The sequence below is a fragment of the Manis pentadactyla genome, chromosome 11 (assembly GCF_030020395.1).
Source record: "Manis pentadactyla isolate mManPen7 chromosome 11, mManPen7.hap1, whole genome shotgun sequence".
In the NCBI taxonomy this organism is placed as follows: domain Eukaryota; kingdom Metazoa; phylum Chordata; class Mammalia; order Pholidota; family Manidae; genus Manis; species Manis pentadactyla.
The window spans coordinates 97,874,851-97,886,861 of record NC_080029.1 but is presented as its reverse complement, the minus strand read 5'-3'; the positions used below and the strand labels follow the sequence as shown (position 1 = coordinate 97,886,861).

Below are 12,011 nucleotides of genomic sequence, written 5' to 3'. Positions count from 1 at the left end.
ATTTCTTATATTTATATCTTCTATTTCTTTTCTGTAGAAGTAGAAGTGGTTTAAATAGATGAGGTCTGTGCATATGATATTTACATTATATAACATGAAAGTTGTGTATATTGATAAATATGTAGTATATTGCAAGGAGCTCTTTATAATGTTAAAAAACTTAATATTTTGTTCATCCTCTGTATATGTGTGTATGTATACACATAATTATATATATATTCTAACATTCCACTCAAAATCATCTGAAGTTGAAAAACAGTAAAATTTTTTTGACTCAGGTACTATTTATTTTTTTCAAATAGGTTTTTAGTTTTTTTCGAACAATTTACAGAAAAATTTAGATTTACAGAAAAATTAATACAGTATAAAAATTCCCATATAGTCTATCCAGTTTCCTTTATTAACATCTTACATCATCTTAACCTTTGTTACAGTTAATGAACTAATATTGATACATTATTATTAACTGAGCCCATAGTTTATGTAGATGCCCTTAGTTTCCACTTGATGTCCTTTTTCTGTTCCCAGATTGTATCCAGGACACCACATTACATTTAAAAGTCTTGTTTCCTTAGGTTATCTTGACTTTCCTTGTTTTCGATGACCATGACAGTTTGAGAAATACCAATCAAGTATTTTAAAGGAAGCCCCTCTTGGAATTTGATGTTTTTCTCATGTCATATTTTTCTCATGGGTTTTGAGGAGGAAGATCACAGATATGAGGTTCCATTTTCATCACATCAGATTAAAGGGTATATATTATCAACTATTTCTTATAAAAATAACTTTCTCCTTTCTTATGGAAAAATTAGAAAATACATATTAAAAAAACAGAAGAAAATCAAAAGCAGCCATAATCTTACTTCAACTCCCATGAATAAAATCACAAGTTACATTTTGGTATGTAAGTTACACATTATCTGTTTCATATGTTTCTGAAAGATAAAAATCATATTGAAAATACTATCTATAATGTGTCTTTTAGTACATTTTGAAATCTTTACATGTCAGTATATATTGTATATATTTACTAATGGATATGAATGAACTATAGTTAGTAATAATTTTATTATAGTTGTATCTAAATTTTATTATAAGTAATACAATGTTATTATTATAAACACCTTGTAGTTTTAGTCTTTACTCATATTTTTATTTCCTTATGATGTGGGTGAATGTCTTTGCTAAAAAGTATGCACATATTTGAGGTTTTTGATGCATGTTGCTGAGCTGGCATTATTACCCATATCATGTGACAGTACCCATTTCTCTGTGCCAGGTTGAGAGTTACCACTTTCCTGTTTAAAATTTTTACATAGTTACATCCATTACTCTGTTCCCTTATGATTTCTGGATGGTGTTTTTCTACTACTTTTTATAGTTTTATTTTACTTCATAAACTTTGTAGAATTGTGAAATATAACATATAAAGAGAAGTGCATGAAACCTAAATGTATAGCTTAATGAATTATTTTAAACTGAATCCTCACAGAACAGTCACTACCCAGGTCAAGAAGTAAACAGTCTGTTCCTCCTTCTAGTCAGAACCTTGAGGTTAACTACTATCTTAACTGTTAAGGATATTATTTTCTGGTTTTATTGTTGTTGTCATCTTCTAAAGACCTACTTATTCATATCTAAACAGTGTAGATTAGGTTTGTCTTTATATAAAGGGCATTCATACATTCAGTGTTATTTTTTCTTCTTCTACAGCTTTATTGAGATATATTTCAAATACCAGAAAATAAACCTACTTGAAGCATATAGTTCAGTGGTGTTTAGTGCATTCACAGAATTGTGCAACCATTACCACAATCTAATTTTAGAACATTTCAGCATTCCCCAAAACAAACCCAGTGCCTATCACCAGTCATTCCTCATTACCCCTTCCTGTCCTCACAGCTCCAGGCAATCACTAGTCTACTTTCTATCTCTCTGGATTTGCCTGTTCTGTACAATTCACATAAACAGAATCATGATATGTGGTCTTTTGCGATTGGCTTCTTTCACTTAGCATAATGCTTTCAGTGTTCATTCACATTATAGCAAGTATCAGTACTTCATCCCATTTTATAGCCAAATAATATTATATTATATGAATATACCACATTTTACTTATTCATTCATCAGCTGATAAACATTTATTTGGGTTCTTACTTTTTGGCTATTATGAATTAAGCTGTTATGAACATTTGTGTACAAATTTTCTGTAGACATTTTTCATTTCTCTTAGATATGTATTGAGGGATAGAGTTGCTATGTCATGTGGTAACTTTATGTTTAGCATTTTGAAAAATGGTCATACTGTCTTCAAAAGTGGCTACATCATTTTATATTCCTATCAGCAATGTTTGAACTTCCTCATATCCTCACCAACACTTGCTATTTTACATTTTTTAACATTATAGCCCTGCTGGTGGATATGGAATGGTTTCTGATTGTGGTTTTGATTTGCTAGTGATATGGTTTTGATTTATTGGCTAATTATGTTGAACACCTTTTCATGTGTCATTGGCCATTTGTGTATCTTCTTTGGAAAATTGTCTATTCAAGTATTTTTGCCATCTTAAAATTGGATTATCTTTTAAATGCTTAGTTTTAGGAGTTCTTTACATATTCCAAATACAAGTTCCCCATCTGGATATATGATTTACAAATATTTTCTCCTATTTTGTGGGTTGTCTTTTCACTTTCTTGATAGCATCCTTTAATGTAAAAAGTATTTAATTTATGAAGTCTAACTTTTGTTTTTTTCTTTGGTTGCCGTGCTTTTTGTATATGAGAAACCATACTCTAATTTAGGGTCCTGGAGATTTAGCTTATTTTTCTTCTGACAGTTTCATCTCTTACATTAGATCTTGGGTCCATTTTGAATTAATTTTCATATATGATGTGAGGTAGGGGTCTAACTTCATTCTTTTGCATGTAGATATCCAGTTGTCCCCGTTTCAAATATTTGTTGAAAAAGCTGTTCCCCATTAAATTGCTTTGGCACCATTGTTGAAGTCAGTTGACTGTAAATATAGGGGTTCATTTCTGGGCTCTCAGTTCTATTCCACTGATCTAAATATCTGTCCTTATGCCAGTATCACACTGACTTGATTGCTATAGCTCTGCAATAAGTTTTAAAATTGGAAAGTGTAAGTCTCCCAACTTTGTTCTTTCTCAAGATCGCTTTGATTATTCTAGTGTCTTGCCTTTCCATATGAATTAAATGATCAATTCGTCAATTTCTGTAAAGAAACCCAGTTGTGATTTTGATAGGGGTTGCGTGAAATCCATAGATCAGTTTGGGGGAGTATTGCCACCTTAACAATATTGTGTACTGATCCCTGAACACACAGTCTGCTTCCATTTATTTACGTCTTTTTAAATTTCTTGCAGTGTACCAGACATGTATTTTTATAGTTTTGTGGTTTTCAGTGGACTAGTCATATACTTTTTTTTGTTAAGTTTACTCCTAGGTATTCTTTTTTGCTGGTTTATTTTCTTAATATATTTGCAGGTAGTTTGTTACTAGTGTACAGAAATTAGATTGACTTCATATATTGATCTTACCTGCCACATTGCTTAACTTGTTAATTAGTTCAAATAGTTTTTAGTGGATTACTTAGAATTTTTTACATGCAAGATTATGTCATTTTCTTATGGTATTTTTTGGAAAGCAAAAGTTTAAGATTTTATGAATTCAAATTATCAATTATCTTATAGTTCATGATGTTTATGACTTATAACTCAATATGACAAAAATATTTAATCATGATTTTTAGAAGCTTAGTTTTAGCTTTTACATATATATCTATGATCCATTGAGTTAGTTTTGTAGTATGGTGTGAGGTAAGGATTGAAGTTCATTTTTATCATAACAATATCCAGTTGATCTAGTACCACTTGTCAGAAAACTTCTTTCCCCATTGAATTGCCTTGATATCTTTGTTAATAATCAATCAACCATACATCTGTGGGCCCATTCCTGTACTCTATTCTGTTCCATTGATCTTTTTGTTAATAACAGTCTTGACTCTATAGCTGTTTTATAGTAAGCCTTGAGATGGGTTGGACAAATCCTTCAACTTTGTTTTCAGAATTGTTTTGACTATTCTAAGTCCATTGTGGTTCAAAATAAGTTTTATGATTATCTTGTCAATTTCTACAAAAAAGTCTGCTGGAATTTTAATTGGGACTGTGTTGAATCTACAGATCAATTTAGGGAGAATTGACTTCTTAAGAAATTGCTATTTGTTAATTACAGCTCAATAAAAGCTGGGGAAAGAAGAGAAATTGAGTCTTCCTGTCTCTGAATATGCTTGCTATACCTCTCCTTTTATTTAGATCTTCTTCAATTTCTCTCAGTAATTTTTTTGTAGTTTTCAGTGTAGAGATTTCTCTTACATAGATATCATTTCCCTTTAGCTTGAAGAGTTTCTTTTAACATTTCCTTAGCATTTTTATTGCTAATTTTCCTTATATGAAAATGTCCTTATGTTTGCTGATTATAGAATTCTGGATCAACTGATCTTTTTTTCAGCATTTTAAAGACATGTTCTTCCACTGCCTCTGGCCCCTCGGTTTCTGAAGAGAAATCTATTGTTATTTAAGCCATTGTTCCAATAGGAAAATTAGTGTAGTTTTTCTTTCACTGTTTTCAAGACTTTTTTCTCCTTTGTCTTTAGTTTTCAGCACCTTGATTATGATGTGTTTAAGTGTATTTTTTCTTTTAGTTTATCTCATTTGGGGTTCACTGAGTTTCTTGAAAATGTAAATTTATTGTCTTTTACCAATTTATGAAAATGTTGACCATTATTCCTTCAGATGTCTTTTCTAGCCCTGTCTCTTTCTCCTCCTCTTTTAGGTCTCCTCTGAAACCTTTATATATTGTCTCATGGTTCCCTGAGACACTGGTCATTTTTTTTTTCAACTTTTTTTTCCTGTTACCATATTAGAAAATTGCTGCTGAACTATTTTTACGTTCACCCATTCTTCATTCTTTTCTCTGTCATCTCTATTTTATTGAGCCTGTCCAGTGAGAGCTTTTTTTTAAAAAAAACTTTCAAATATTGTATTTTTCAACAATAAAATTTATATTTGGTTCTTTTAAGTTTTTATTTTGCTATTGAGAAATCCTATCTTTTCATTCATTTCCAGTATGTTTTCCTTTATATCATAAAACAGATATAATAACTGCTTTAATTTTTAAATCTCTTTGTGTTAGTTATAGCATTTGAGTCATCTGTAGGTTTTTATTTCCTTCATGAATTGATCACATTTTCCTGGTTCGCTGTATCAGGTAATTTTAGATTGCATGCAGACATATCTTGTTTTATGGTGCGTCACTTTATTGATCTTTGAAGATACTGCGTTTTTTACAAACTGAAGGTTTGTGGCAACCCTGTATTGTGTAAGTCTTATGGTGTCATTTTTTCAATAACATTTGCTTACTTCACATCTCTGTGTCACATTTTGGTAATTCTCACAATATTTCAAATCTTTTCATTACTACTGTATTTGTTATGATGATCTGTGATCAGTGCTTAGGACTTGCTAAAACTTCAGATGATGGTTAGCATTTTTTAGCAATAAATATTTTCAAATTAAAGTATGTAGTTAGTTTTGTAGACATAAAGCTATTGCACACTTAATAGAATACAGCATAGCATAAACATAACTTTTATATGAACTAGGAAACAAAATATTGATTTGACTCACTTGTTGTGATTGTCTGGAATCAAGCCTGCAATATCTCTATGGTATGCCTGTATTAGACATTGCAATTTTTATGTTGTGTAGGAACTTGTATGGCTGTTTCAAATCAGTTCATATCTCTAAGCCTTTGCCACATTGGTTTGAATCCATTAGTCATTGTGAGACTTGTGTGGTTCAAATTTCAGTTAAATTCTCCATATCTTTGCTTTGCTGGCTTAAGGATCTGTTTTGTGCATGTACAGTTCAGGGCTTAGGCTGAGGCTCATACAGGTTCCTACACAGAATTCTAGAGTCCTTTCTCTGGTTTTCTCCTCTCCAGGAGCCCTCTCTCTTTATCACTGGTTTTCAGCAGTTTGATCATGGTATAACTTACAGTGGTTTTCTTCATGCTTTTTTTTTTCTGCTTGAGATTCTTTGAGCTTCTAGGTTTTACAGGGTTTTAATTTTCATCAAATATGAAAATTTTGGTCTTATTTTCTCTCTCCTCTTCTGGGACTTCAGTTGCAATTTGGTTAGAAAACTTGTAGTATGCTCTGTGTTTTTCAGTTTCAGTCTTCTTTCTGTGTTTAGTTTTGTAGAGTTTTATCGCTTTGTCTGTGTCCACTGGTCTTTTCTTCTGTGATATTAAATTCTATTGTTAATTTCATCCTGCATACTTTTCATCTCAGATATTGTAATTTTTTTGTCTTCTTAAGTCCAATTTGGGCTGTTTTATGTCTTCTATTTCTTTTCTCATCATGTTCATGTCTTTCACCTTCTTGAACATATGGAATAAATTTAATGCTGCCTGAATCATTGCTGGCTCAGTTTCTGTTGATTAATTTTTCTCCTGGTATGGTTCAGATTTTCTTCCCTGCTTATTTGCATGCCTGGTAAATTTCGAATGGATCCTGAACATTTTGAGTTTTATGTTTAACGCGTTGGATTTCATTGTATTTTTAAAAATATTGTTCATCTTTTCTGTGACACACTTAAGTTATCTGGAATCCATTTGGTCCTTTCAGGGCTTCTTTACAGGCTTTGTTACATCAGATTTAGAGCAGCCTTTAATCTGGGACTAATTTGGCCCCATTATCGAGGCAATATTTGATGGTCTGTGAATTTGGAGGTCTTTCCATTATGGTTCGTTGAAGCACAAAATATTCCCAGTCCTATCCTTTTCCTGTGGCACTTTCCCTGGCCTCGCATACATACATAGATGGATTCAGGGATCTTCAGAACTCTGAAGCCACCTTTCTCACAGTATTTCTCCCCTCCAATTGTAACCATTTGGTCTCCCCAAACTGAACTCTGCAACTCAGTGAGACTGTTGGGCTTTCTTTGGGTTTCCTCTCCCTGGGCTATACAGGCTGAACGCTGCAGCATCTGGGGCTCAGCTTGTTGGTCTTCCTTGTCTCAGGAATCACTCAGCTGTGCTGCCTCTCTAATGATTGAAAACTATTGCTTCATGTAGATGACCTGGTTTTCTAGTGTTTTAAGGCAGGAAGACAAATCTGGTCTTTTTACTCTGTTATGGTGAGCAGAAGAAATTCTCATGCCTGTTTTGAAATTTATTGAAACTGAAGTTGGGATAAAATTGGCATGGCTTTTATTTTTGTTATTTTTTCCCCAATTGCCCAGCTATCTACCCAGACTTATGTTTTAGTGAAAGAGGTACAGAAATCGTTGGTTGGAATAACTAGTGTTTTACTGTTCATTTCCTCTTTTATTTTTGTCGTGTTTCTCTTGGAGTCGTGAAGGACATGCATTTACAACATGCAGTTTACCAAACTAAAAATGCATGTGCTATTGAAGTTCACATGGTTGAACTCCTTTCAGTGAGGCAGCTGAAATAAGCTTAAGAATGAGCTTCCTGTGAATAAACTTATTTCTGAATACGGGGATGTAGCAAAGGTGATACCCTTGTATATGAGGAAGCTTAAGATTATTTCTGAAATACTAGAATATAGTTGTATAGTTTACAAACGTGGTCACCGCTGCAGTTAGTCGCTTTTAACGAGTAACCATGCTTGATATGTTACTTGATTTAATCTTTGATATGCTAATTTTCCTTTAGCATTGTGCAGAACGAAGACCCAGACGAGGAGCTTTCCAAAGATGAGGTCATTCTGAAGCTGCAAGCGGAAGTGCAGCGTTTGCTGGGTAGCAACTCACTGAAGCGTCACCTGGTGTGTCAGCTACAAAATGACCTCAAAGGCTGTCGTAAGGAAATTGAAGATCTCCAACATGTGGAAAAGAATGAAAGAAACATCAAGGTTGAGGTTCGTAGAGTTTGTACAGTTAAAAAGCCATTTTTAAAAGGCTTAATCAAGAAAATGCTTACAATTTTCGTGGCCAAGTTAAACCTTTCAGGGATGCATTTGACTTTTTTTAGAAGTAAAGTTTAAAGAAGGAAATGCCATGCAAAGGAATATATTCTCTGGTTACCCTTGGCATCTAGTTAATGAGATGCCAATTAGGAAAAATTCCTTTACCACCAATCCAAGGGAACATTGTACATAACAAAGTGTCTGTATTTCCTCAAGATTGGCTTGTACCCACAGAGCTCTGAAATTGAGTTAAATTGACAGTGAAGTTCTTTAGCATTTTGTCTGTGAGATTTCTCTGGTCTGTGTTCCTACAGCAGGAGTCATTCTGCATAAAGAAGATAATTATATAGTGCTGGTATTATGGTGGGAAAGGCACAGAATCAGGTTATGTCAGTTAGTGAAATCTACCTTATATCCTTCAGTTAGTCTCCTTACTTTATAGATGAGGAAATGAAACTGGAGGAATTTGTGAGGTTACAGAGTCAGTCTTTAGGCAAACTTAAACTGAAACACTTGACTAATAAATAGGTACTAAGTCAAGGTTATTTCCCCAAGACCCCAAGACCACACCCTCACAGAGTTCTTTGCCCTCCCTTCACAGCTGCTCATTTTGCTCTTCCATATGTCCAAACCCAACCCATCTACCCTTCCAATGGAAAATAATACCTGAAAGGAAAGGGAAGGGAGGAAATGAATGTAGGTAGTATATTCCTTTTCTTCCTGGATAGAAAAAATATTTTACTTCCTATTTTAGTCTGTTTAGTACTTCTTGATCCTTTAAACTAGGGATTGTGTTCATCAAAATAGTTCTATTAAAGCAAAGTATGTAAGATGTTCTGTGGTGCTAATGATGGAATCTTAATTGTGTCTAACTTATCTTCCAGAAATAATAGTGTGTTTTCACTGTTAAAAACCCTGCCCGGTCTGGTTCCTTCTGAAGGAACTCTATTTGATGAGTACAAGATTGATTTCAATGTTAATAACCAAATGAGGAAGAACCCCCTTCCCCCAGCACATTTCACATCTTTAACTCAAGCCGTCTTGTTTCCATGTTTCTTAAAAAGAATGGTAATGGACACTTGTCTCAATTTGTGTTGGATTAGAGTTGATTATTTTAAGCATTTTGGGGTGAGTACCCTGAGATTTAGGAGAGTGGGAACCTTGTTTTGAGTCTGAGCCTTAGCATAGGTATCACGCTGCTTGCTTTGTTTCATATTGAAATAAGTAGTGGCATTTGCTCTACAGAAACACTTTTCACATGCGTGACAGTTGATGGTGGCTGTCCCTTATGTTTTTTTTAACCTTTCCCTTTGCCACTGTAGTCTGGTTGATTAATAGATTGAAGGGAGCTCTCTCATCTTCAAATACTCTTTTTGTCTAGCTACCTTTTTGCCATTGTGATTTTTCAGCAGTCTACATTTGGTTTTTTTTAAAAGTGTGACTTCAGCCCTTACTGTTTATATCTATTCTGTTTAAACTTCCTCTATAAGAGTTTCTTGGGAGTATGGTCTTGATAAATTTCTGCATATTTGCTCAGTAAATATTTGTTGAATTAGTGCACATAATGATCCACATCCTAGATGGGGGAAGGGAGAGGAAGTAGTAATTTAACCAACAGGTGGTGTTTTTTTTTAATGAACCCTCAAATTCACAGTCATCTAATTAGCCCATGGATACCCTCAAACTTTGCCTTTGCCTCTTCTCACATCGTTTCTTATGGAGCTTTCTATTTAGTCTGTAAATTCAGAAAGCATGGTTGGGAGGTATGTGGAAGAAAAGCAAAAATCATTCCAGTTTAAGCTTTTTTTTTTTAAAGCTGCTCTTTGCAAGATCTTGTGGGATTCAATGGAAAGAAACAATGGCCATACCTTGAAGGAACTGACTCTAGAATAGCATTTACCCAATAGAAATACAGTAGAGCCACATATATAATTTAAAGTCTTCTAGTAGTACTATTGAAGGTATTTGGTGAAATTAATTTTAATAATCTCTTTTATTTAAACCAATAAATTTGAAATACTATCTTTTCAATATGTAATCAATATAAAATTACTAATGAGATGGTTTGTATATTGTGTGTGTGTGCTAAGTCCTTGAAATCTGGCATATATTTTCTACTTAAGGCACTTCCAATTTGGACAAGACACATTTCAAGTGCTCAATAATCATATGTGGTTAATGGCTACCATATTCAACAGTAAAGAGCTACAAGGAAATGGACATTTATAACTTTGGGTAATAGTTAAATGGTGCTATTAAGAGGGATAATTAACTGGGGTTGAGTGCGGGAGTGGGGTGGTAAGGCAGCCTTTGTGAAATCTTAGAGGAAGGAACATTTGATCTCTGCCCTCAAAGGTAAATCCAGGAGAGAAGTTGGGAAGGGACATTTCAGCCTTGACTAGAACTGTATAAGAGGATGTAACAAATAAGCGGTAACTAGAGGGTAAGACATGTGAATAGAAGTCTATATTACACAACCTCAATCTTACCGAAATCTTTAATAAGGCCAAAAACATATATCTCAATATCAGCTTTCAGAATGATTATAGCTGGCATTAAATACTGATGTACTGATGTTAACGAAGTAAAATCACATTTCTCTGCTTGTTAGAGGAATGTTAAGAGAAAGAACATATCAAACTTCCCTATATATCTTTTTAAAGAGAACTAGGCCATCAAAAGTCTCCCTTAAAACTTTTCTAAGTATTAACAAGGCCTGCAAAAATATTTACTATGTTGTCTTACTTGGCATGTTCCTTTTATGATTTATTTTAAAAATATTGATATAGTTACTGCTTTATATATACCTTACAGTAAGTACATTTTATGTTTGTTTATGTCCATCTTATGTTGAACAACTTAAAATCATTACACAGGTCTTTTTTTGTTTTCATGTCATATAACTACTCCTAGGAGTACCGCTTTATGACATTTCTAAGCTAATCCATGATTAGGAGTCTGCCCATACATTGCACTATGTGATAATTGGGAGTGGATCAAATACCGTGCTGTTCATTGCAATTGAACAACAGAGCCAATAAGGTAGAATGTGGTAAAGGCATACTAACAGTCAGAGCCCACATCTACACTGAACTTTTTGTAAGCATAAGTGAAAACACAGAGGCCTCTCTGTGTCTGATACTCAATAGAAATCATTACTTTACCCCAAGTTGTGGTTAAAGCCATACTCTGACTTGAAGGTACTTGACAGGTAATGTTCAATAGCCAACTTGTAAAATTCCTAGCTAGAATCTTTTTAGACATAAAAATTAGGGAGATAGTGTGAGAATTGGTGTGTTACATCTTGTTTTCTTGAAGATGTCTTCCATACTTTTAGATGGATTTTTGATACATTTAGATGTTTCATTGAAGATGTATCCCACTTTTAGAAATGTTGTGACATTCAAGTGGTCTTTTTCTTTTTTAAAGATTATCATGAGGATTTTGTGCTGACAAGTACAAGTATCTAGTTCCTGTGTGTGCAATAATATGTCAAAACTGAATAATAACTAGTCATGAAAATCATTTTCCAGTATATCAGTATGATATTACTTTTATTCCTAGTAATAAAAACTCACCAGTGGGGAGGGAAGCATAAATGAATATCATAAACTTTAAAAGGTGGAGATCAAGTTAAAAAAAGGAAAGACATTTGAATGAGGCAGTAAAATCCTTTAACATCTCATTACTACCCCCAAATCTGGAGAGAAGCTAACAGAGTAGATATTCTTAGCTCTCCCCTCTTCTGGCTGAGCTAGCTTCTGAAAAATGATGGCAGGTAGAAAGGGGAAAGTCAACAACCAGAGCAGTCTCCCTCTGAAGGAAGTGAACTCTGTAAATTGGAAGACCTAGCCAAAGCCTTGGTGTCTGTCACCCCGCATAGGAATAAGACACACATACCTGTGTGTCTCCATCCATGAGTAGAATGAACCTTGGTATAGGATATTTTGTAAATATTGTGGAAGAGAGTTCAGAGTTGAGGTAAATACATAAACCAAC

The 12,011-nt window shown here is 33.7% G+C and overlaps 1 protein-coding gene across 2 annotated transcripts in view; it reads left to right on the top strand.

Annotated features, from left to right (window-relative positions):
* CEP152 (centrosomal protein 152) overlaps nucleotides 1-12,011 on the top strand; it is an 84,702-nt gene that overhangs the window by 38,951 nt on the left and 33,740 nt on the right. For both annotated transcript variants that reach the window (XM_036924516.2, XM_036924515.2), the window contains one exon: nucleotides 7,760-7,964. In XM_036924516.2, coding sequence (XP_036780411.2) covers nucleotides 7,760-7,964 — 205 coding nt within the window. The remainder of the gene's footprint in view (nucleotides 1-7,759; nucleotides 7,965-12,011) is intronic.